This window comes from Plectropomus leopardus, chromosome 18 (genome assembly GCF_008729295.1).
Source record: "Plectropomus leopardus isolate mb chromosome 18, YSFRI_Pleo_2.0, whole genome shotgun sequence".
NCBI lineage: Eukaryota > Metazoa > Chordata > Actinopteri > Perciformes > Serranidae > Plectropomus > Plectropomus leopardus.
This window is the reverse complement of record NC_056480.1, coordinates 12,121,382-12,148,519: the sequence shown is the minus strand read 5'-3', so window position 1 is coordinate 12,148,519 and position 27,138 is coordinate 12,121,382. Positions and strand designations below refer to the sequence as shown.

At 39.7% G+C, this 27,138-nt stretch overlaps 1 protein-coding gene across 1 annotated transcript; it reads left to right on the top strand.

Annotated features, from left to right (window-relative positions):
• Positions 1-301: 301 nt before the first annotated feature.
• Positions 302-27,002, top strand: col28a1a (collagen, type XXVIII, alpha 1a). Its single transcript, XM_042506871.1, is given in 35 exon segments — positions 302-428; positions 1,866-2,431; positions 4,077-4,097; positions 4,433-4,492; positions 6,082-6,135; positions 6,233-6,277; positions 7,135-7,161; positions 7,421-7,465; positions 7,577-7,621; positions 11,304-11,357; positions 11,440-11,508; positions 11,631-11,699; positions 12,877-12,945; positions 13,382-13,450; positions 13,559-13,627; positions 13,723-13,791; positions 16,191-16,259; positions 16,344-16,415; positions 16,843-16,911; positions 19,119-19,178; positions 19,180-19,191; positions 19,909-19,977; positions 20,425-20,493; positions 20,715-20,783; positions 20,884-20,952; positions 21,186-21,254; positions 22,066-22,134; positions 22,437-22,505; positions 22,660-22,740; positions 23,363-23,398; positions 23,491-23,527; positions 23,816-24,370; positions 24,706-24,854; positions 25,376-25,649; positions 26,830-27,002. Coding segments are annotated over 35 exon segments (3,528 nt in total).
• Positions 27,003-27,138: the final 136 nt, after the last annotated feature.

Here is a 27,138-nt window from a genome sequence, read left to right as displayed (position 1 = left end):
GTCAAACAGCTGTGATTATAAAGTGTGACCTCAGCTATAACAGGGAGCAGATAGCTGAGCTGTGTGACCTGTAACCCTGCCTCAGATGCTCAAGGAATTCATGTGAGAGTTGTCGCTGCAGGCTTGTCTCCCTCTTGTGTCCATGTGAAATCATGGCTACTAGTGACTTTGCGTGGATTTAAGTGATGCTGCATCAAAGGACTGATGCTGACCAATATTAAGCCCTACAGTAGCATCATTTATCACTAATGCTGCAATAATATCCTCTACATTCTTCCAGGCTGAGAAGCTGGACTGAACAATGATCATGCAGTGGCTCCTAAAGGTTTTGATCCTGACTTTGGTCCTGTCAAGCCCGACCAGATGCCAAAACAGAAGGAGGAAAGGACAGAGAGATGATAACCAGGTCATCGTTAGTGAGGCCAAAAGTAAGTGTTGTAAACAGCCATGAAATGTGTCAGTGATGTTTATCACCTTGTTCGAAGATGCAGTGCTCATGCAAAGGTTATCCAGGGGTCACTGACTCAGGTCTGATGATTTCGAGTCTTACGTAATCTGAATTTATCTTCTGTCTTCTATCTTTGTATCTTTTTGTACATGCTAAGTGTGTGTGTTTATGTGCGTTAAGTGTTAAACTTTTGGAGCCAAAGGGGCGTAAGTGCCATGCAAGGCGTTTATGAGTAAAGGACACAACTGAAATGATGACACATAGTTTGTAATTAAAAGAAAGTGAAGAAAAAAAAGAACAGTAAACTGGGGTTCTGGTCTTTGCCAAAAGGGTCTAAGCGAGCTTAAGCCCTTTTGACACTGAAATAAGCATCATGGGTAGAGCATGCCACAATGCTTTGTTCAGTGACAAAAGGGCACAAGCTCACTAGAGCAAGGTTTTAATGAGATCGATGACAGATGAACCAGATAAAGAAGTAAAAAGAACAATATAAATGGTAACAAACAAGGTGCAATAGTAAAAAAAAAACAAGGTGCAAACTAAACACTTAACAAACTTTTATATCAATCGCAGGTCCAGTTGGTGTGTATGGTCTATTGAGAGCAGTACTGGTTGTACAGTCTTACAGCAGAACTTGAAGGCTAGTCTTGAGATCAACTTAGAACCATGAGGTAGACTGAATAGGAAAAAGAGATCCTGAAAACTGTGAAAAAAGCAAAAAATGTAGAAGTTGAGGTTATTTAAGTTAATTTAGCACATACAAAAAACGTAAAGGAGAAGAACTGAGCCTCTTCTTGGTACAAATGCAACAACAATTTCTCAAAGTGAAAAGAGTCACCATGACAATAGCAGATAATCAATAGCTATCAAGATCTCTTTTTTTGGACCTAATTCGCGATTTCCTTCTCTATTGAAAAAATCCTAAATGTTTGAGTTGATGATTCAGTTATTTTCAACCACAGAAGCTGGTAATTGACTTTACTTGGGGAAGTAAGTTGCAAAAAGTCTGAAAAGTCTGTAGCTGTTCATAAAACATTCAGGGCTGTATCGTCAGACTCCTAGACCTAAAAACGCCGCTGATACCACACTACTATAATTGCTCCAGTTTTTCACACAAGTCACTTCCTCCACTGCAGAGCAATCTCCTTTTCAGCCATGCTTGTTGCACTCTGCTACTACATGACGTCATTATACCAACAAGTCAAAATGTTGCCATTATCACAATATGGATTTTTCTCATCATATTACAAATTATACCGGCATTGTCGTGAACGATATGATATGGCACACCTCTCACAGATAATCCGATAGAAGTTAGTTACAGAAGTTTTAACATTTGCACTGCACCAACTGCTTAAAACTTCTTTAAACGGTTGCCATTAGAACATATGCGTGTTGTGTCTTTGCTCCTGTTTAGCCCTGATCTGCCCGGTGGAGATCATGTTCATTGTGGACAGCTCAGAAAAAGCCAAATCTCTGCTGTTTGAGCGACAGAAGGACTTCATCCTGCGCTTCAGCACTAAACTGATGCGGCTCCAGTCGGCTGGCTGGCGTCTGCGACTGCGCCTGGCCGCTCTGCAGTACAGCAGCACTGTGTCAGTGGAGCACAATTTCAGAGACTGGCAGGACGTGGACGTCTTCCAGAGTCGGGTGGCCTCCATGACCTTCATCGGCCACGGAACCTACACCGCCTACGCCATTACTAACGCCACAAAGGTGTTCAGCCAAGAGACTTCCTCCAGCAGCCTGAGGGTGGCGCTGCTGATGACTGATGGAACGGACCACCCGCGCAGCCCCAGTGCCGTAACAGCTGCTGCTGAGGCCAAACAGCAGAACATCAGGGTGTTCACCATCAGGCTGTCGGGCATGCCCAGGGACGAGCCCACGAGTACAAAACTACGATCCATAGCTAGCGCCCCCCCGCAGCAGCACGTCCTCAGCCTCACCGACAGCCAGCTGGATGACAGACTCTTCAATGAACTGGTTAGTCACACATCTGCATTAAGGTTGCATCTGTTTTATAAGTTTTCATCTGAAGCTTCACTGGTGATGCTGCACTTACAAATCTACGAACATTCATTTTTTTGAATTGGGCTTGTATGTGGGACTTATCCATTGTCAGTGAATTACATACAGATGACAGGTGGCACACCCCACTTTGGAGAAGCAGGCTGGAGTGCCGCCACTAAAGCTAAGCAATGTATTACTGGGAATTGGGGTTAGCAACAAAATGTACTGTGGCCACCTACAGAGGCAGAGCGGTTCGTCCTCTAATCGGTGGGTCGGCGGTCCAATCCCCAGCCCCTCCAGTCAACATTTTGAAGTATCTTTGGTTCAAGATACTGAACCCTTAATTGCCTGATGCTACACCATTGGAGTGTGAGTGCGTGAGTGGTTACTGATTAGCAGATGGCACCTTGTACGGTAGCCTCGGCCACCAGTGTGCAAATGTGTGTGTGAATGGGTAAATGTGAATATCATGTCTTGTAAAAGTGCTTTTAGTGGTCAGAAGAGTAGAAAATATACGCTGCGCTATGTAAGTGTAGTCCATTATTACCATCTAAATAAGTCCACCTAAAATAATCAACATCAGTTTATGTATACACTTTATTGTGAGTATTTTCACCGCTGTTTTGACAGTGAAGACGTTAATGGCTTCAGTACCCCTCTATGCTCCCAGTCAAAGCCAGACTCCACTGAGAAAAGAGTCATTTGAGCTCAATGAACACAGGAGCTGCTGGCCTACTGCTGCCTTGATCAGTTAGTTAGTTTGTGCCTATAGTTACTCCAAACTAACACTTTTAAACACCAAAGTCACACAGTACTGCTAACAAAATAACTGATTGAGGCAGCAGTAGACGAGCAGCGTCAGTGATGTTAAATCACCGTTTTTCTCCATTGAGTCTGGCTTCGAAAGAGAGCAACATAATGGCTTCATTTTCCCATTAGAAATCACTGTCTGACAATAAGGTAAAGCAGTGAACATACTCTCAATATCACGTGCACTTAAACTAATATAAAGTTTTTTAGGTGGGACTTTTTTCAGGTGGCTAAAATGCATTTTGTTGCTGACCCCTCCAAGCAGTAGACTGCTTAGCTTCCATGTCAGCCTTCTTCTTCTAACTGACCAACATCTACTGTTTGTAATATACTGTCTCTGGATAAGTATTCCATATAACTCCACTTGAAAAAAGTCTTAACTATTGTCTTGATTAGGAATCAAATGACAGCAAAACACTGCATGGGACCAGCATAAAGAAGGCAGGTCTGTAAAAGGGAGACTCATGGGTACTCATAAAACCCATTTTCATTCAGATATCTAGAGGTCGGAGGTCAAGGGACCCCTGTGAAATGGCCATGCCGTTTTTACATCGGCAAAGTTTAGCCTAACTTTGGAATTTTAAGTTGAAAAGGTAAGTTTAAAACTCAGCCCGGTACAGCCTGTTAAAGACAGGAATGTGGCCAAAGATAAGTTATGTATTGCAATTAATGCATTAATGCTGAAAGCCCTCAGAGTTGCATATAATGACTGGATATGACAAGTAAGTACCTCTAAATTGTATTGTTCATGGTTTCTGCAGGTTTGGACTATGAACTGTCTAACTGTCTGTCTTCTATTTTCTTTCAGAACACAATTGTCAAAACTGGGGTAAGTACTCTGAGTTTTTTAAAACTATCACCATGACTGTTTTCTGTTTTATTATATTTCAAACACAATCTTGTCCTTTGATACTATTGTATAGATGCATAAAGCAAATTTACAAATGAAATAATCAGCAAAATACAAGTTACTTGTGACAAAAATGATTTTAAAAAAACATAGACAAAATTATTTTTGTTAACATAAATTAAAGGAGCAGAATTTTCTCATCCTTGTTTCTTCTAACTTCTTTATTTTCGTTTTACCTTTTATTCTTTTTTTCTTTGGATCTAAATCCCATTGATAGTCATTGTGTTTGTCTTTTCCCCATGTCTTTATTTCAGTGCCCACAGCCAAAGACCTGTCTGTGTGAGAGGGGGGACAGGGGTCACCCTGGAAGTACGGTGAGTGTATTATCGTTTTCCTTTTTAAATTGTGCTTTTCTAAACATGCTGTTCTACTTCGTAACATAGACAGTATTATGAAGATGGACGACATCAAAGCTCCCCACAGGTGAAGGCAAACATCTCGGGCGCCCCTTAGGTCGCTGGTTGCAGTGCAAGTCATAAAGTCCACCCCTTCATGTTAGTGGATGGGACATGGGCCAAACAAAAAATTTAAAGTACATGTCAAAGAAGTTTTTTTCCAAAGATGATCTCTGTCATTTTAGGCAGTTTACACTGATGTATGTTCAAGTATTTGTTTTTCTGATAAGTTTGGTGCTGGCTGGATTGGTCAGACGGTAGTAACTCCATAGCGGTGATTGCTACTGCATAGACTCAGACTCCAAATGGCATCACCAGCACAAGCTGGCATTTGCTGTTTTGTGAATAATTTTGCTTTTTTCGCACAGTGGGAGAAAGTGGAGATGTTTTGTCCATCTTTATATAGTCATTGCTTATTAACCAGTCTGTATGTGCTAATATCTATTGTATTACTCTATCTGTGTGTCTTTTCCCAGAAATATTAATTTAAAGGTCATCACTTTAAACATATTTCAGCCACCTAAAAAATCTATATCAGTTTAAGTGTACATTATATTTGAATACTTGCTCTGCTCTACCTCACATAATAGCTGATCCAGGCAGCGGTAGTTCAGCAAGTCCGCCGTTTGGTGGTGTCAAATGGCTGTTTTTCTCAGTGGAGTCTGGTATTTTTATACCGAGGTAAAGCGGTGAAAGTATTATAAATACAGTGTATAGTTAAACTAATGTTGATTTTTTTTTTGATGAGCTGTTTTTTAGGTGGCATAAAACTAAAATGCAGAGTTTGCTTAGCACCATTTGACCATATGTACATAATGCGGCGGTTTTCTACCAAGAATTTATTGTAAATAAACACCGTGATTCGGTCGAAAGTGCTTGTTAATCAAAAAAGTGACAGAGCTAATTATTTCTATATTAATTTAAAATGTGTTTTTATTAACTGGCCCCCCGGTCTCATGTCATTTTGCAAAAGTGGCCTCCAGGGCAAAGCAAGCTGAGTGTCTGTGGTCTGCTGGCTTCAGGTTGACAGTCACTTCCTCAGCCACACAGAGCTCAGTAAGCCTCACACAGTGGCCTGTTATCCCTGAATAGTGGGGGATTCTCCTGGCCTCAGTCAGGACCAGGGCTGGTGGCCTCCACCAGCAGGTGCGTCTGGCCTGCCTCCAAAGCACTACAGGGAAAAGATGTGAAAGAGCAGGAATTGTTTCCCACAATGTAAGTGTAGCAGGTGGTGCAGGGGCCAGCTGAAAGGGCTGTTTTCACTGGTAGAGAGGCCTGTGGAAAGAAGCAAAGGTCAACGACGGAAGATTAAACATGAGCAAACACACTGGCCGAGAAGATCTGAGAACCTGCTGCACCGAGGTGGAGGTTTATATTGGACCGGGGTTACAGACAGGTCGCCCTGAGAATGCCCCATCTCACCTTTGCTTGTGCATACACAGAGTCCAAACTAAAAAGGGGCCCAAATATTCTCATTCGGCACAATCTCTCCCTTTTCTTTCATCCAGGGGAAACCAGGCGAGCCGGGGTCTGATGGAGCTCCAGGTCCAAAGGGATCTCGTGTAAGTCTCTATTGTCTCCGTAATCCAGTGCTGGTAACAAAAAGAATCCATGAAGTGATGTTTGATGTGCTGTTTTGTCTGGGCTCGGTCACTGTAGGGGGAACCTGGCATTAATGGACGTCCAGGAATGGAGGGCCTTGAGGTAATCATCGGATATTTCCCTTCCCTTCCCCTGTCAAGCTGAAAATCTGAGTATCAGAGTCTGGTATTTGGTCATTATTCTGATTTGAGATGCATAGAGGGAGCTCCAAATGGATGATAATGACCCTCTCCTTACAGTTTATTACCATTTAAACACAGTATGGTTAAACGATGCAGTATATTTACCAATTTACCAGGCAATAGTAGCTTTAAAGGGGCTCTATGTCACATTCAGAGCAGATGAGATGTCTGGAAACAGTTCTCATCATAGAGGTGGCTGAGCCGGCAGCTAACAGCTAATGGGGCTAACATAGGTAAAAAGCGTTGAATAACGGCAACAGCGCTTACAGAGCTAACAGTGATAAACCATAAACTGCATAAAATAAAGGACATAGTAACGTCACTCATTGGTTTATTGACTCCCATTTTGAGGCGTCAATATTTTGGCCATCTTGCCTTTTTGGAGCCACAAGTGGCCCTATTTGGCAGAGAGGGGGGAAACAACTTTAATGCTAGCCGCTAACTTAGTTTCAGCTATGACAAGTAACGGTTTGCTGCTGTATTAATGTTGTTAATACTGCATACTGAGCCTTTAAATCTCTTCTCAGTTTTCAGATTATATCTCTTTCAAACTTATTGTAACATTTTGGGAAACATACTTTTTTGCTTTCTTTCCAAGAATGATGAAGATGAATCAAGTCCTTGAGGCAACTAGTTAGTTTAACATAATGCGTTGAAGTACCTCTGAAGCTTACTAATTATCACATTGTATCAGTCTGTTTATATCAGTGGCGTTATGGTTGGCGGACAACTGTCTCATATACAAGTTTAAGCCGAATTTCATTTCATTTTTTATAGGGTCGACATGGAAGCAAAGGAGAAAAGGTATGTATTACTATTTTTATTATTAATATTGCCTATTTTTTATCCCCTAGTTGCATCTATGATGAATTGCCACTGCCAAATCCATGTAAACAGGATTTCTAACTATTTCTTGGCTTTTTAAGTTTGATTTACACACATACATTGCAAGTTGTTATAGTTTCATCACAACATAGCTTGCAGACGGTATCATCAGTGTCAGATGGTTTGACTTGGCTCAGTTTTCAACTTTGAGCTTCACTTACCTGGCTGTATTTTCTAGGGAGAGCAGGGTGAATGTGGTGCCCCTGGTAAAAAAGGAGAACAAGTAGGTTTCTTTTTTTTTTTTTTATTTAAACAACATTTTGGCTTATTCTCTGTGGCCAAGAGCTGTATGTATATATAATAATACTAGGGCTATACTGATGTCTTTCCTTAGGGTGCAGAAGGACCTTCAGGCCCTAGAGGACCAAGAGGAGAGCAGGTGAAGTTTCTGAACTTTTTATTTGTCTTTCCTCACTTTGAACACTAATCTGATGCTCTGTGAAATCCAAAAATATTCAAGGAGTGATTTTGGTGACAAATACAGGTCTAGTGTGTAGAATTTAGTTGCACCTAGTGGTGTGACTGCAGATTACAACCAACTGAAACTTCTCCTGTTTGCCAAGCAAATAGGAGAACTACAGTGGCCGATGTGAAAACGAGTGAATGGCTATGTGAATTAGAAAGCTGTAGAAGTGTTGAAAGATATGTTAATAAACTTTATACTGAAGATGTCCCAATCATATTTTTTGCCCCCAACCCTTATCCAAGTCATTTATTTTGAGTATCTGCTGTTACCAATCAGATACTTCTAATTTCCTAGATAATACTGCTGCACAGTGCGTATCTTAAAGATATTAAAATCAATCCAATATATAACCCATACTTGATGATATGAATAAATGAATAGGTCTGCAATGCCTTAGCCTATTATTGTTATTATTATTGTTTTGGTTTTTTTTACAAAATAAAATATAAAATTACAAATGCTCCCTTTTAATCTTTTTGGCCCTGTCCCTTTAAATGAGTATTCTCCAGTGTTTGTTGCTTCAATGCAGCATGTGTCTGAGTTACTTGAATGAACTGTATTCTCTTGTGTGTTTATTTTTGATGTCCACACATCTTTTGGATGGACTATGCTTCATTAATACGTAGGCCACATTGGCTTTTTGCTTGCGCATGTTAAATTGTGTCGAGTGAGGTTGCAGTAAGCTCTGCCCTGCTGTCTGTTGCTATTTTAAATCAAGTCAAGTCAATTTTATTTATGAAGGCCATTACTGCAAATTACAATTAACCTCAGAGGGCTTTACAACATACAGTATCCCTCTGTCTTTGAACCTTCACAGGGGATATGGAAAAACTCCTTCAAAAGATCCCTTGAACAGGGAAAAAAGTGAAGTTTCTCTGAGCAGGGCAGAGAAATGACATACGCTGTAGCTGAAGGCAAAATGGGAGGATCTCACACTGAGCTGAAATGAAACAAGTGCTTCTAACTTTGGTAAATAATGTAGCCTAAATGAACAGTGTCATGCTGCGTTTCTGTTTATGGTGTGTGGTGTTTTGTGGTGGGCAGGGCTCAGCCGCTGCTATTGCACATACGGTAGTTTAGCAAAGGGTAACAGTAACAGTGACAGCTGAGCGGTACGTTCTCTGTTGCTGTGCATTAAAAACACCTATGAAACAGCTGACTTAAATCAAAGGATTAAATCTCTCTATAAGCCCAACTATTCGCGTTCCCCATCAGTCAAAAAATGCCTTGAGGTCTGATGTTTGAGATGTTTGTTTGATCGAGAAATCCCTACTTTGGACAAAACCTGGCTAGCTGTTTACCACTACTTCTTGTCTATATGCTAAACTAGGCAAACCGCATCCTGACTCCAGCTCTGTATTTAACACATAGAGGTGGGATTGATATGGTTCTTCTTATCCCACTCTCATAAAGAAAGTGAATACGTTAATTTTCAAGAATCTATATCATTGTAAGGAACGACCAACAAAGTGTGTTGTTCACATCTATTCAAAGTAGTTGACTAGAATTTCAGGGTCATTCAGTGTTGGTGTAGGTGTGCAAACTTAAAAATGGCAACAACCTTTGATATTTTACATTTCATTTAAAGGCTGATGTTGCTATCAAACAGTACACTGAAGAAAGAAAGACAAATTTTAATGTAAAAATTCATAACTCTTTGCGTAGGAGCCTTCATACCTGAATGGGTGTGTGTGGTCAAATTGAAAGATTCCTGTGTCCCCCCACATCCGCGCTGAAACAATCATTGCGGCAGTGAAAGCTACACACTCTGAGTCCATCTCCTGCTCTGCACTTGTGGAATGTGAGCTGTGGATTAGGTCTTATCCCCCTCCTAATGTAGCCTTTCCAAAGCGGGGAATCCAAGCTTGCAATGTTTGGTTGTAGTCTTTGAGCAGACGTTGTCCCAAAGGATTAGGATTTGGGCACATGTTATCCATTCCCTCTCTTCTTAAATGCTTATTGCCCCCTTCAGCATCGGTAGAACAACAGCAGCTTTCGTCAGATTGTCATTAGGTTTCACGTCTTTCTGATCCGTCTCCAGTTCCCATGAAATGTACCTAAACACACACTCAAAATGTATTCATAAACCTGGAGTACCAAAGTATACACCATCACAGTATCAGTATCCACCGCTCGTTAAACAGCTGGGAAAATTTTTTTTTAGCATATTTGGGCCCATTTACTAATCACATCTTTTTTGCACTCCATTTTCTTAAGCACATTTTTGCCTGGAGCTTCAGTCCAAAAAAACAAGTTTAGCCCCTCAGTACAATTCAGGATTATAACAAAAATGGTCTAGTTCCTGGGTCTTCAACAAGGGGTCCGTGATCCCTAGTCCCTCAGAGTTACTGCAGGGGGCCTCCAAATTATTATCTGGTAATTTAAATTTATTTTTTTTCTTCATAAATCGAAATATGTCCGAAAATACACATTAACTCCAAGGTTACATCTTTCACTCTATATTTCACATACAACTTATCCCATTATTCCCACCACTTCCATCTGAATTAATTTGAATATATACAGTAGTCCAAGGAGTTATCAGAAACTAGTTATTTTTTAGACTTTTATGACTTAGACTTTTTGTTGTGCTCTCTTAAAATCACTGTATAGTAAATATTAGTTAGTATGTTGCTGATGTAACCAGTCAGAATGCGAATCGAGGATGAGGTCTTAATCCTTAATATAACTGATGCAACTGTTAAATATTATTAACTCTTTTTTCCTTTACATTCATGATGAGAGTAACAGAGGGCTTGGATTAAAAAAACACATATTAATGCATAAAAATAGTCAGGATACAGGATGTGAAGTGTCTGACACTGAAAATCGCTTGGGGAAAATTGTGACAAAACCCCCTCAAAATAACCCTCAAAACTGTGAAAAACTTTATTCTTTGAATGTAACGAACATAACTGCCACACTAAAAAACACAAGAATTAGTTTAGATTGTATGAAATGAAAATGTTGAATATTTAACATAATAATCAACTTGCATCTATCATAGTCAATCTTGTGTGCTATTGTGGGTAATGCATAGCATAGTAATTTATTTAAAAGCTTTGATTGTTTTGAAATAGAAACAAAATTGAAAAAACATACATCACCATATTATGACTGTACAAATATTCATAACGTATAATAAATTAACCTTAATTGGCTTTACAAATTGATAAATTGGCCATCTGACAGAAGCCCTGACAGTTTTGACAATCTAATATCCCTGTCCCTGAAACATAAGCATATGTGGTTAATTTCAGTTCAGGATATGATGTTGAAAATCTGTAGTCTTCCTGTAGAGCAGACATTCATACACTCCAGTCATTCTCCTCTTCGTTTCCAGCAGAGGGCGGGCCCAGCTCACCAACCAGCTCCGCACTCTTAAATGTATCTTTCATGCATGATAAACAGGTACATTAAAACATGCCCAGCCCCGAGATCTGAAGTAATATATCTTTGTCAAGAGATAGCAACAATATTGACTAGTTCATGGTAAAAATGGTAGAGCTTGTATTTTTTTTAATTATTTAATCTTTTCTGGTTAATCATGGAATCATGTGTTTACTTGCCCATTCCTGTTTTGCTTCTGTCTCAGGGATCCAGAGGAGCATCTGGAGACCAGGGTCCAGAAGGGACACCTGGATCTAAAGTAAGAACACTGGCGGTCAAATTTCAAATATATCAAATAAATCTGTTGGCAAATCTGTAAGTCTTTTGCTCTCCCCTTAAAGGGGGACCGAGGACTGAGAGGTGCAGCTGGACCTCCAGGCGATAACGGCATAGGGTTCCCTGGTCCTAAGGTACATTAAGTTTGGTATTTAATTTATTAAGAAACATTTTCTTACCTTCCTCTCTATGGGAAGGCCAGTGTGTCTCCTGTGTACTTTTTGATTGATCTCTAATCTGTAAACTTTATTGTCAGGGTGACAAAGGGAACCAAGGAAGACCAGGACCCCCTGGACCGATGGGTATGGGTGAACCAGGGTCGCTGGTGAGTTCACAAAACTAAGTGCATCTACAGCATTGGCTTTTCTAGCCAATATAATATGCCATCAGTCCATTTTTTCAATATGCATTGGTGATTTTTGTTTATTTTTTGGGACAGAGACATGTTAGCCAGTTGTTTTATAAACAACTGTAGACTGTAAAAACTGAATTAACCACCACTGAACACTTAAAGATGAATTTATTGCACTGAAATATTCTACTCTGGAAACCATGAATCTTCCTTTTTAAATTACATTCTTTAAAATGCAGTTTTTCTATCTTAATTTTAATCACTCAATTTGAGAAAATTGAATGGGGTTGCTTGAATTACACTTTTCATACAAAGTCAGACAGATGGCTTTGGAAGTGAAATATTTCAATGCCATTCAGTGGTATTTTAATTTTAACATTAAGTTTACTGCAGTATACATTTCACTTTTTTGTTTTTTTTCTGTTCACAATTCAGTTTCTTACAAAATTCAAATTATTATGACCTCACTTTGCTTCCATAAAAATCAATTTAAAGGGCCAGACCACTCAGATAAAAACACACAAAAAAGAAGTAGTCCCTAATGCAAAGTGATCGTTCCACAATTTTTTTTTTTTATCTGCGGAGACGTTCGTCTTTAGAATTTTTGCCATCCATTCAGTACAATGGTGAAAAGATTCTATTATATTAATATAATGCTCAACACATGAAAAAAAATTAAAAATATAACTACAACATGCTATTTCCATTAATGTCCAAATAGAGCCCACGAACTGAATGATGATGACGGCTGAAGGTTTTTTTTTTTCTGAAGAGAGACGTGTTGTTGTAGAGTTTTCAAATGTAAGTTTTCAATACTTTGAGCACAAACAAGCTACATACCTCCATTTATTTCCTTTGTTGGGGTGGTAGTAGTGTAAAAATAAATAAACAAATAAATAAACTTTCTAGGCGGCTAATTTTTGGGTAGAGATTTTTTTTCTAGGCAGCTAAATTTTGGGTTAAGATTTTTTTTTTTTAACAGACTCTTTAAAACATAAGGTACCGTGGCAGTGCAGCAGTTTTTCCAGAAAGTGGCGTGGTTTTATTGCTGTGTGAACATCATAGTACTTCTGGTATACGATTGCTCCTGAACTGCAGTGTCTGTTAAATCAGGATTTTAGATTCATTATCTTTCTGTTGATGTGTTTAGGGTCCAGCAGGGCCACCAGGGATGCAAGGATCACCAGGATTTCCGGGTGAGGGTCTTCCAGGGCCCAAGGTCAGTTCCACAAAAGGCGGGCTCACTACAATTACTTACAATTACAATTATTTATCCTTTATTTAAGACACACTTCAATGAACAGGGATAGACTTTTCCCAAAACAGTCAAAATTTTCTAACAAAATATGAGTTGTGGCATATAAAATCTTTAAGAGCATAGAGGGGGAAAAATCTAATTTTAAATTTCTGTTTTATTTTTAAACTGGAACATACATTTAGAAAATCAGAAAACCACCTAATGAGAATTTATGTGGGAGGTATTCAAACGCAACGGCTCCAATAGCCTGTGACATGTAATTAATGAAGTAAAAAAAGAAAAAGAAATGTGTCATTTAGATTATGGTTGTATGGTTTTTAAGCTTAAAATGCCAATTTGATATTTTCTTTCTTTAGGCCTCCCTGTTTTCTTAACTCTCCCAGTGTGTCTCTTGCAGGGTGACCGGGGGTATGAGGGTCCTAAGGGCAGCCGTGGGCCTCCAGGAGTTGGGTACAAAGGTGATAAGGTATGGTTAAATGTGAAACATAGGTGGGATTGCAGACACATGTATAGTAATAAACCTGTGATGCTGTAAAGGATGACCTGTCTGACCTCTCACCTGTCTGACCCTCAGGGAAACATAGGAGCCCCGGGGCTGCCAGGCTTGGTGGGGTTTCCAGGGGCAGGCGTGCAAGGAGAAAAGGCAAGGCTAATAAAAATGTTAGGAATTTGCTCCTCACATTCAGCCTTTATTTGTTTAGCTATATTTTAAATTCTGATGTTTCTCTCTGGCTTTAGGGAGACCAAGGGCCAGCTGGGCCCTCTGGTCCCAGAGGACCCCCTGGCCTGGGTATAGTTGGACCAAAGGTCAGTAGCAGTTAGTGTTAGAAAGCTGACACTGTGGCATTCATGGTATTAAAAGGAATGAGTGATACATTAAACAGACATTAGTTAATAAATATATCTGATATTTATGAGAAAGGAAAATATACAGAAAAATACGTTCCTTTAAAGCAAGATTGTGTGAAATGTGAAAGAAATAAGACCAGTAGTTTATGGTAGTCAATGTTGGGTAAAGTGATCTATGGAGCCCACAAGGTGCCAAAAGGTTGATTTTCTTTTCCTTTTTTAAAACTTTAATCACATAAGAGAACAAATATCAACTTTCGGGAACTCTCTGTTTTAAGCAGGACGGTCTCAGGTTTTGTATGCAACATTCAGAGTATTAACATAGCAGCAAATCAATATTTACAATGTAAATATATAGTGGAGTAACAGCGTCTTGAACAGAGAACGATGTCACGTTACCTCTGTGTGTGTTTTACCGAGCTTCTCTGTGGTTTGTTGCAGTCTGTTCTCATTCCAAAATTTTAAAATACTGCCACTTTGACAGTGTTATTGGTGTACGATTGTGACACCAGCAGCCACTGGACGGCATCAGGTTGAAACACTGCCACTAACAATGTAATATAGGGCAGGTGGGAGGGGAGGTGGATGGGTCCAACAAACCCCGGACTTTCATGTGCTCGCTTCCCATTTGAACATGATGGGGTTTTTTTCTACACCTCACCATGTGCCTCCTTCACCAAATCCTAACCATCCATGCCAGCACGTGCATTTCTTGACCTCCTGGAGATGGTCTCCATGTGCTGTTGTTGTCATCAATCAAACTATGTGCTTGTGTTGACGTCACGGTAGCGGCATCCTTGAATGTCTATAGCAGACGCTGAGGGAAACCCAGAGCATAATATGTAGACGCAGAAGCCCACTTCAAAGTGGCAATATGTGATGACCTGGGATGAGAACGTGTTGTTTGTTGTTGCGAGCTGGTCTGGCCGTGTGTGTTTGTTAGTGAATGTGTGTAGCTTATCACCGCCTCTTTACACTGTGCTCCTACGGCCGTTACCGCTGATATAGGGGACAGTGTCATTGGGGAAGCATAACACCCATCCTCCACTTCCACCCTGGTTAACACCATTAGCTCTGTCAGCACCGTTGCTGTTGTTTAGTGCTGTTTGTGGAGTTGGCACCAGTAAGTGAAATGCAAGTACCTCAGAATTGTACTTAAGTACCTGTGGTCACAGTGGCTGCTGCAAAGCAAAACTTGCATTGTTAAAAATACTAAAATAGTAAACTTTCTTTGCCACAAAGAAATGAGTGGGTACAGGCAAGGAATTTAGGCCTTTACAGAGGCTGGGAAGGGATTATAGACATGCCTCATGTCCTTTTATCATTCCCAATATGATCTAGTATGTAGTAAGAAGTAAATTTGGATTTCAGAGACATACGAATTACTCCATTACAGAGAGAGCAAAATAATATTTAGTAAGAGGTTATTATTAAACAAAATATGTTAATATGTGGCATTTACTCACCAGTGAAATCACTAAAAAATATAGCTCCAAAGTGGCAACAAACAAGCACTCATATGATTTGACAATTATATACAAAGAGCAGTCAGATTTATCTGAATCACTTGATTTTTAAGTGAAACTGAAATCCTGAGTGCTCCCAAAATGTCTTAATAATCTCTGATTGCATCGTAAAACTGTCAGTTCCCTCATCTACAGTAAGTAGTAGGTCAAACCAAGAAGTCAGTCTGCAAACTCTGATGGATATGCATAAACCTTAGGGTAATTCTTTTGCGATGGTATTTAGCGCCAGTTTAATACCTGGATTTCATCATAATCTTTCCCTTTAGGATGCAAAATCTCATAAGAAGAGTGTGTAAAATGTAAGGAGATTTAGCGACATGTAGTGGTTAGGATAAAAGTCCTTTAGTGTTCTTTGTTCAGGAGATTTCTGTTCGTAGAGGTTTCTTCCTCTTCAAAATAAACAGACATGATTTAAACTGGTAAAAATACTGAATTAAGCATATTCGTGCTTCTGGCTTTGCTCTTCACAGAGGGGCTTCTAACTACAGTGGCCAACACGAAAACGTGAATGGCCTTATCCCGAGCCAGAGTTTGGTTCATCCGTTCTGGGCTACTGCAGCATGGTGATCTCCATAAATGAGGACCTGCTGCCTTTGTAGACATAAACTGATTATAACTCAAACAAAACACAACTCATATTTTCATGTTATTAAATAAGACATTCTTATTGTATTATTCTCCATATCTGCTAAAATTTCCTCATAAATTCGACACACTGGGCCTTCAAAATATGAGATTAACTGACACCAACCATGTAGCACTAAAACACCTGTTGCACCTTCAGTTGTCATCTGATGAGACTTCCAGTCAGTCATTTGTATTACTTCCCAGGGTGATCAGGGTTTCCCCGGAGAGCCAGGACTTCAGGGAGAGAGGGGTGTCGGTGAACCAGGACCAAAGGTACGGCGACCAAACTCCACTTGAATAAAGCACGTTTAATAAAATGCACAGTGGGATCCAGAAGTGTTTGTGTTTGGTTTCCAGGGGGAGCCAGGGCCTGATGGAGCTGCTGGGATACCTGGCATTCCTGGTGAGGATGGAGCTGTTGGGCCTAAGGTGAGACAGTTACTGGAGGTCAAAGGTCACATTTTGTAAATTGACATTGTCCAATCTGGACTGAGTGCAATTCAGATATTGAAGTACCCAAAAACCTGTTCACTACTGTCTGTATTTTGACATGTGCAGTCATTATTCATTCTCATTATTGTTTAACCTTTGGAAACTTTGGAAGACATAAGTTTTGTTGAAAAGTTGCTGAAAAAAAATAAAGGCGACATGCAACTTGGCAAGAGAGAAATTATTAGATGTTAATAAGAATTTTTTAAAAAGAGAAAAATGTCCCCAAAATGTCCCAAACATGCTGGGCGAGTTACCAAATGGTCGTTGCTTCTTGCTCTTTCTACACACAAACTCGCTTGTGATTCACTTGAAAATGTTGCTTTGTTTAATGCTGTCGTGTACTGTGATATGCTGTTTAATCTAGGGAGAGATGGGATTACCTGGTCTGCGAGGCCTAGAGGGAGCAGCGGGGAAAGGCATCCCTGGAGAAAAGGTAATCAGCCACCAGAGGATATCCTGATTTTTGTTTCAACATGAACAAATGTCAATGGGCAGTAAACTCAAGAATTTATACACTAATAATGACAACATTTTACTCAAATGTCTAATTAGGTAAATGATGAAGTGATGACATTTTATATCCAAAAAGTCAAAGGTCAACGTCATTGTGACGTTGTCTGTCATTATTCAACGCCATAACTCAGGAACAGAAGGTGAGACATCTGGTCAGATGTTGAATTGATGACACTGGTCCACCTGGAAACTGTGTAGAGTTGTGCAGATCTCTGTGCTGCAGAGTTAAAGATGTGTGTGAGGCATCGGCGTTTTAGAATATAAAGCTTCTTTGCAGCAACATCCATATTTAAAGTGTTGTCTCCTGTCTACTACTGGCTGCAACTCTGTGTTCTACCGTGTTCCTCTGGTAATTATTTTGAGCTTTAGGTGATTGTCGTTCAACCATGAGATGAAGCTCTCTATCAGTTCTTTGTAATCATACATGTAAGTATATTGATAATGTCCATTCCACTTATCCCTTTGAAACCTGGATTTTCCAAGCATTTAAACCTTTGAACCCTGAGCAACTTGGTTTGAATTATTTTTTAAAACATGGAGAAAAAATGGGGCAATGAGTGATTTGTAAGAAATGCACATAACAAGAAATTAGTAGATCTAGAAAATTGATTTTTAAAAATCTAGGAACAAATGTTCATAGAACTATATTTATAACAATCATAATTATACTTTAAAAGATTATGATCATTCTTTCAAATAATTTTTAAAACCATTTTTGTTTCAGGTCATTTTTTATTGTCATTTTTTTTATTTATTTACTTGTTATGCTTTTATTCAGGCAATTCTCTTGTACTTTTTACTAATTTCTTGCCAATTTGTCATGTCTTCTTAAGATGCACATTGCCCTCTTCCCATGTTTTTGAAAGAAATCCAGCCAATTTGCTTAGTTTTAAAAGGGTTAAAAATGCACAGTTATTACATTTCTTCAGTATCCTTACTATATATGGGTCTGGACAGACAGGCATGTAAGTTGTCTGGCAGAGGCATACATTATAGTTTGAACATGCATGTTGCATAAAGGCAGGTATGTAAATAGTAAGTGGTTAGGTACATATTTACATCCCTGTACTGATCATGGCTTCAATGATTTATGAATGTAGCCTGCATGCATAGTTGATTTATTGGATTAATGTATTTAGTTTTATTTACCTTTCAGAGCGGAGATACCTTTTAAATTCAATATACTATAACCTTTTAAAGCACCACGTACAAGGTTTTCATGATTCGCAGTTTTATGGCGTATATCCACTGAGAAAGCTCCAGGATTTCCATCACACCAGCCCACTGAGTGTGTAGTGTGTGTATTGTGAGTGTGTGATGGAGTGATGGTTGATGGTGTGCTCGGAGCAGACTGGTGTTGGCGATCAGTGCATCAGTGCAGAGAAGAAATTAGCAGTGAAGTTGTCGCATGATGGTAAATGTGTTAGTGTGGTTTCAGTTTGTCTCAGACACTTCAGCTCCTCATGACCGAAGTAAAGCTCCCTGTGTTCTGCTTCTTAACTTGTGGATGATGTAACACTGGTGCTACCATCACCTCAGCCCTAGAGGCAAAACAAAGTCCCCACCCAAAAGGTGGCACTTTGAGTGTAACTGGCAATTAAACAGTTCTCTGCAGTTTTTGCGTACCTTTTTAGTTCTTTTGTTCATGTCAGTTTTTGCATGCATTTATATCCTTTACAATGTCTCAGTCTCAAGACAGAGCTGACGACTTTCTTTAAAAGGACTTCGTCTATCCTAGCATATGAAACCCATATTCATATTGTTTATATACCCGACATTAGCGAAATGATAGAAAGAAACTCAATACAATATCAAGTCATAATCCTACAGAGAAGATTCCCCTGTTGATAGGCAGCATTTCCAGACGCATAACAATGTGAACATAAAACAGTATGAACTGGTAGAGACTGAAAACATCAGAAAGTTCAGAGTCCAAAGCATTTAAATCTCCCTGGCAGTAAATCTTCTTGGCTGTTTAACTCTTGTGTTGCTCACAATATTTCGTTTCATGAGGTTTCTACTGTCATTATGTGAGAATACATGTATGTGTTTGTGAGTGTGGTGGTGCTTAATTGGTTTACGACACCACTGAGATGTTAGACGTCATGTGCATGTGTTTTTCCACAGGGAGACAGAGGTGACCGTGGACCAAGGGGACTCTCAGGGTCTCCAGGCCCTGTTGGACCAGGCTGGAGCCAAGGTAAGTTAAATACAGGTTCAGATAAGATAAACTAAGGCGTTGCTGCACCCCAAAGACAGCAATGAGAACAGAAAAGGAGAGAAGTAAAAAATAAAACATGGATGTTTTAAAATAAGAGGCATTGTATATACAGTACATCTAATGTAAAAGTGGAAGTAAGAAAAATATGAACTGGGAGCCTAGGGGCTATGATATTATTATTAGCAACAATTCAGTAGTTTGTAAACAGTATACACCAGAATAATATATACCATAATTAGTAATGATACTGAATGTTGCCTGTATTAATACAGCAAAGTATAAATACAAATATAGCATATGATGTGTTAAGGCAGTATAACAGTTACATTTAGTATGGTGTAGTATAATGCAAAATGAGATATGCATTAGTATAATGTGCAATGCAAAACACACAAATCTTTAGCAAATATTTACTTATTTTTAGATATTTATATTTATGTATGGATAAATATTTATTTATATTCATTTAAATTATCAGATTTTGATAATGTACACTGGAAAAAAGGATCTCCTGCAACACCAGCAGCTTTACTTCAAAAGATTGCTCAAGAACCTGCTCTGGTGGAAAGCTTCTTTCTGAGAACAAACTGAGAACAAAACCTTTTGTATTCATGACAAATATTTGATTTGAATATAACGTCTTGACACACATACTGTATTTGTCTGCTGTCACCTTTATGTCATTTTATTGTTCAGGGAGAGCCTGGGAGTCAAGGAATGATGGGCCTACCTGGAGCTGCTGGGCGTGGCTTACCAGGACCAAAGGTGATTACAGCCAGTTAATCAATGTTACAGCCGCACACACACAACGAGGTTCAGAGAGCAGCCAAACACATAAAAGGACGCCACACGGAGGAGGATACAAACACACACGCACAAACATGAGAGAGAGCAAAAGAAAGAGAAAAAAAACACAGGCAACAACCCCTGGCACGCGCAACAATCAGTAACGTTAGACACACACACACACACTGAAACTGAAATCCTGATTGATGAGCTTAGTCCTGTCCTCAAGTGATGGGTGACATTTCTAGAGTGAATCCAACAAAGTCAGAAAGGTCACGAAGAAACTTATCTGTTTACCAAAACTGTGTTTGTTGTATCCTGATATATGATGCCAAACACAAGTTGCAGGGTGTGTACAAATATATCAATTGTTTGCTTAAAATATGAGCAATCGTAGTGGATTAGTAGTTACATTTGACTTAACAGGGAGATCCTGGGCCGATAGGACCAGCTGGACCTGTTGGAGAACCTGGAGTGGGAATCATTGGGCCGAAGGTAACATGAACACAGAATATAATCGCCATATCAATAAATTACACCATATTGCTTTCCCCAAGATGTCGTGATTGCATCTTTGAGGTCAGAGTCATATCGCATATGTTCAATATACCCAATTGCATGTCAATATATATTTCATGCTCACAGGTAGATACAACAGTGTTTTCTTACTGTTTGTCCCTCTCAGTATTTTGACTGTTCTCCCATTTCTCCTTCAGGGCAACAGAGGAAATACTGGACCTGTTGGACCACCAGGAATGAAGGGAGATGGTATCCCAGGACCACAGGTGAGAGGAAACATTTGTCAGAAATGAGGAGTACAAATGAATTATCCTCTCATACAAAGTATAAGAATGACAGGTTTGGACATATTTTCCTGATCATTAGGGACTGCCTGGCTTACCAGGACTGCCAGGAGAGATGGGACCTGAAGGGAAAGGACTACCTGGACCTAAGGTGAGGCACCGCTGAACAGCCTCCACACCAACAAAGCAAAAATCATATGGCCTCCTCATAAATGTTGATATGTTTGTGAGATTTAAAGCAGGCCGTGAATGAACAGGGAATGCTGACTTATGTTGAGTGTCGATGACACAAAGACAAAAATGCTAAAAAGGATAAAAACAAAAAGTGTGTAAGGTGTGTATAAGTAGTAAGTATTTTTAGTCCAACTTTGTTTTGTCTGTCAGGGTGACAGAGGCTTGCCAGGTGTGCCGGGACCATCTGGTCCTCCTGGAATTGGACTTTATGGACCCAAGGTCAGTGTGTATAACAGTACGAAGGGAGTTAAACAATTTCTACTGTTCTAATAAACCATTTCCGCTGCATAGCATAATGACAAGGGGTGTAACGATACATGGATCTCAATTTATACATTGATTCAATGACCAAATATCATCGATGCAAAGTAAAAACATCAGTGGTGGATGAAGTACCTGAAAGCCATACTTGAGTAAAGTACAGATATCTTACCAGAAAATGACTTTGGTAGAAGTTATAGTCACCTTTAAAAATATCACTCTAGTAAAAAGCCTCAAAGTATTTGATATTTACTGTACTTAAGCATTAAAGTAGTTTTATGATATTAAATTTACTCAAGTATGGAAAGCAAAATTAAATTTCTGTCCTTCCTTTCTCCCTTCCTTTCCTCTTTTATAGTAAGATGTAAGACGCGTAGGGGAAATGTAGTGGAGTAAAAGTGCGAGTTGACAGAAATAGAAAAAAATCAACTAAAGTACAGATACTCCCAAAAACACTGAAGTACTCTAACAAAGTAATAATACTTTGTTACACTACACCACTGGAAAATATTCAACACATATCGTCATCTTTAAGGTGCGCCTTTTTTTTAGATATTAGATATTTACTGATATCATCTCCTATCAATTTCAGGTCCCTGAATTGAATCAGATCAAAATCATATCACATATTGGCAGACATTGTGATATCAGCAAATATTTTATCAATGTCCAAAGAAGTGATATATACGGTAGTATTGTGATGAAATTTGTGATAATAGTGACATCAGCTATACAACTTGACAACAGCGGTCGTGTATTTTATCACCAGGGCTCTGCAGGGCAGCCTGGTCCACCAGGGTTGCTGGGGCCTCCAGGGGAGGGCATCCAGGGACCAAAGGTAAGCAATAAAAACACTTGCCAAGGCTGGTACGGTGCCATTCAATACTAGGGGTTCACAGATGTATCTCAGCTGTATCATGTTGTTCACCAAGGATGAGGTCGGTTCTTGTTTTTCAGGATTCAGCACCCAGCTATGGTGGAGCTGAGCACATTAATGAGTTATCTTGTGCTGCAACGATGAACGCTGTCCCCTCTTAAGTTATTAGCCTGTGCTGTTAAATAAAATCAGTCAGTCTGTGGATTTAAAGATAATTCTATTGATAAAACTCTTGTCACCAGTTCAACCATCTTTTTTCTTAGGGAGAGCCTGGGTTTCAGGGGCCAATGGGCCCTCGGGGCGCACCAGGGGATGGCCTTCCAGGGGAGAAGGTACGACCAATACAGCTACATGTCAGTTGTTGCATGGCCTGTGATAAATCTCCTCCAATTACCAGTGATCCAAGTTTGCTCTAATGATAACAGTGTTTCCACACACACACACACACACACACACACACACACACACACACACACACACACACAGGGTGACAGAGGCATTCCTGGAGACAGGGGAAAGAAAGGAGACAAAGGAGACCATGGAGAGCCTGGATCTACCGGACAGATGGTAATATAACATGTCCTGTCTTGTAAAACATGACATTAAAAATCTCTTTAGTCAGTTTCAAAAATATCTGTCAATCACATTTTTCTGAGAATGGTTTGTTTTTCAGCTGTTATTTGATGTCTGATGTGTTCTTCACTTCATGTATAATCAAACCTATAAAGGATGCTTTCTGGTGTAAATTTCCTTATTGGGGAAAATATATAAAATGCATTTCAAAATTTGTCATTTTACAGCCAGTACGATCATCAGTTTATCATCTGGTCCAAAACCGATTTCTAATTAGGTCCCCTTTTTAAGGCACTGTTCACCCCGAAAATCAATTACAAATACATATTTTTTCTTTTACCTGTGGTACTACTTATCAGTCTAGATCGCCTTGGAGTAAGTTGCTGACTTTTGGAGATATCGGTCCATAGAAGGCTAAAACTTTCCTGTTACTGATCAGTTTTTCAGCAGATTTTAGGAAAATAGATAAGAAAGTTTGTAAAGAATGTTGGCAGATACCAGTTTAGCCAAATGGATCTGAGCTATCATTACATAAAATCACCATGTACTCATCCTTTATAAATTAGCCCGGTACTTTGTAATCATTCTTCCTCCTAATGTGAGTTTAATCTTACAGGGGAGGCCTGGAGAAAAGGGAGAACCGGGACTGACAGTGAGTGAAGTGACTGACACAAATGACACTGAGCTTTATAAATTAACTTTAAAATGTTTCAACACTTTTTTCATCTTTTTTTCTGTGCACAGAGAGAAGAAGTCATCAGGATTATAAGAGATATCTGTGGTAAATTACATCATGCTGATCATGTTTTGCAGCAGTTTAATCTTCAGTCAGTAGTAGTCTTTTTTGTAGGCTCGTGTTTAGTTGTAAACGAAGTAAACAAAACAGAACAGAAATTTTGAGATGATTTAGTATTTATTTTGCACACCTATCGCAGTGTATTTTGTTTCTCTAGTTAGGATTATAGGATGCATAGAGATAGTACATATTGACAAGCTTTGGTTCATGTTTTTGCATCCACCCTTGCAGTTTTTTTGCAATTCTTATTTATTGCGGACATTTGTTGCCCAGGCTGTGGTCTCAAGTGCAGAGAGAGTCCTCTGGAGCTGGTGTTCGTGATAGACAGCTCTGAGAGTGTGGGACCGGAAAACTTTGAGCTGGTGAAGGACTTTGTGAATGCTCTAATCGACCGGGTGACTGTGGGCCGAGACGCCAGTCGGATTGGCGTGGTGCTCTACAGCCATGTAGAAATGGTGGTAGTCAATCTGCAGCAGCAGTCCAGCCAGGAAGACGTAAAAGCCGCCGTCAGGAACATGCCTTACCTTGGCGAGGGAACCTTCACGGGCAGCGCCATCCATCGAGCTAATCAGCTGTTCCAGGCCTCGCGGCCCGGCGTTAGGAAAGTGGCCGTGGTTTTAACGGATGGCCAGGCTGACCCACGTGACGTCATGCAGTTTGAAGAAACAGCAACACAGGCCCACGCGCAGGGGATCGAGATGTTTGTAATAGGAGTCGCAAACAAGACTGACCCCCTCTATGAAGAGTTCCAGGCTCAGATGCACGTTATTGCCTCTGATCCTGATGAAGAGCACATCTACCTCATAGATGACTTCAGGACACTTCCCAGTAAGCAATCAGTGTTGTCTCACACCTCAGATACACCACAACGGCACTGCTGAGCATTGGCGACATCAGCATGCTGCTGAGAATCAAAGTTGATATAGTCTACTATCTCATGATCGTTTGACTCAGTAGGTTGACATTAGTCAAGGGTGCTATAACTTGCACTAAATATGGTTAAAAAAAAAAAAAAAAACTCTTGTTAAAACAAAACAAGTTCTACTTTGGTTGTTATCATCCACCCAACTATTATAATTCTTATATCTGTCATTTCTGTGATGAATAAAACCCGTAACATTATTTTTCTAATTATGCTACCTCTTTGTTTTGGTACCGTGCAGCTCTGGAAGGCAGAATACTGAGTCAGATTTGTGAGCAGGATGACACAATGGCATTTCTACCAAACTCTGTCTTTCCGCCTGTGGAAATCCAGCCAGAGTCTCCAGATGGCAGCCGCTTCAAAGAGTTCCCAATTGACGAAAACATACAAGTAATGCTGCTTTTATTTCATTTTTGAAAATGATAATTAATTGAAATGATAATTAGACTCAATGTTTGGTAATACTGTCTTCAGTATTTCTGTCAAAGGGTCCATTTTGTGGGGAGCTGGGTGTTAAATCCAGTTTTCTCGTACATAATGTCAGGGTCTGGGAGCAGAGGGATGTCGTATGCCGTTAAGCCCTCTGTGGCAAACTGTGTTTTGTGATAATGGGCTTTATAAATAAAATTGAATTGAATTGAATTCGCTTTTCAGATAGTCAATACTGACTTAAGTAAGGGTGTCACCAAGTCATCTTATTGGGAGCATAGATATGATCCTATTTTAAGGCATTCGAACCATTCTGAACAGACCACATTCAAACTAGTCTGTGCATGTTGTTTGTCATTGTTTATTGAAATTATACTGACATTACCAGTGGCTGGATGACTGCATTGAAAAATATGAAACAGTGTTATGTGATATTTTAAACTATAAGTGCGTCTGATCTGAGGGCCCTCTTTAATTTCCAGGTTGAACTCCCAATGGAGACAATAACAGCCCCGACGCCACACTCCCACGAGTCAGGTCCGGCCGACAAGAACCTGATCGATACTAAACTGTTGGTGGAGACCTGGAACGAGCTGCCAGACATCACCTTTGCCTCTCCTGGTAGCAGGGGGCCGCAAGGCCCCGGGTTGACCTCCGTGGTGGGTCCTCAGACTCCGACTGACTGGCTGTATGAGCCTGAGAGCACTCAGGCTCCGATCAGCCCTCCTCCACCCCTGACAGACTCATCACTGCCAGGTAAATAAGCAGAACAGCAGCAGATGAACAGCGCCTTTTATACATGTGTAACTTACATCAGACTGGACTTCATCATTTAGATTTTCCTGATAAGTGTATCACCTACCAGTACTACAGCCATGACCAAAAGATGCCGGGAAATCTGGAGTTGTGATAAGGCTGCTTATGTGTTTATCATGTGTTTGTTTAGGTTGGGAAATCATGCCGCCTCCCTTTCTCAATTAAGTTCCTTTTGTTAGTGTTTTGTTAGATGAATGGTAACAAATACTAATATGGAAACCAAACATCCCCCCAGTATTTGTGATGGAGTGTTTTCTTACCTTTGGGTGGCATTTTTATTCTTTACATTGATTTCTGTTTTGAGAAAACCATGTCCATATATTTATTTTATGATTATTTGTAAACAATGAGAACAGACTCAGTGGTGGAAAGCACTTTTTTTATATATATTTGTAATTTACTGGAGTGTTAAAATTGTATAAGACTTAATACTTGAGCTCCACTGCATGTCAGAGGGAGATATTGTGTCTTTTTCTCCACTGCATTTATTTCATAGTTCAGTTTTAGTTGCTAGATACTTTGTATATTTGGATTTAAAATACAAAGATCAACCTATTTCTTTCAAACTAGCATTTTTTTAGATTAACCTTTTAAAACCTGAAGCTACATCACTTTAGCTGCTTTCAGATGCCTTTCACAAGTATTTAAACCTCTGGACCTTGAGCAAATGGTGCGATTTCTTTCAGAAATCTGGGGGAGAAAGGTATGACTAGTCAGTAAGAAAGGTTTCTTAAAAAGACAAAAAAATGGAAAAACTATATACATAATTATCATAATTACACATCTAAAATTATGTTACATAATCTTTTCATTTTTAAGCACTTTTTCCAGGTCATTTCCTTTTTCGTTTGTATTTTTTCTTTTTTTTTCCATTGTATGTTTTAGTTTTCTTTTTAACTCATTTTCTAAGCATTAGAAAAGCTATTTTTTGAGCATTTCTTGTTATATTGCTCATTGCCTTCTTCCCATTTTTTTTTAAGAAATCAGGCCAATTTGCTCAGCTTTTAAATGGCTAAACTACCCAACACCAAATAAAGAACTTGAATGAGTTGAAATGACAGAAGCGATTTATCAGTCTGAGCAGAACAATTGATTTATTGCACTCTTCCTGTGCTTTCAGGCGAGGGCTGCCGTCAGTCTCTGGACCCAGGTCCCTGTCGACAGTACGTAGTCAGGTGGTACTACGACCCCGAGGCCAACGCCTGCGCCCAGTTCTGGTACGGAGGCTGTCAGGGCAATGCAAACAACTTTGAGTCAGAAGCCATCTGCCGGAATTCCTGCGTCTACACGTAACAAACTGTGTTTGGAGACGAGGGTGTGTGCAAAGCTAACATGCTCCATCACCATCACTGAGGAACAGAACAGACTGATGATGCAGGTTAGTAGCTAATGCTGCTGCAGTCACACTCTGTGGACTGCAGCAGGTGAA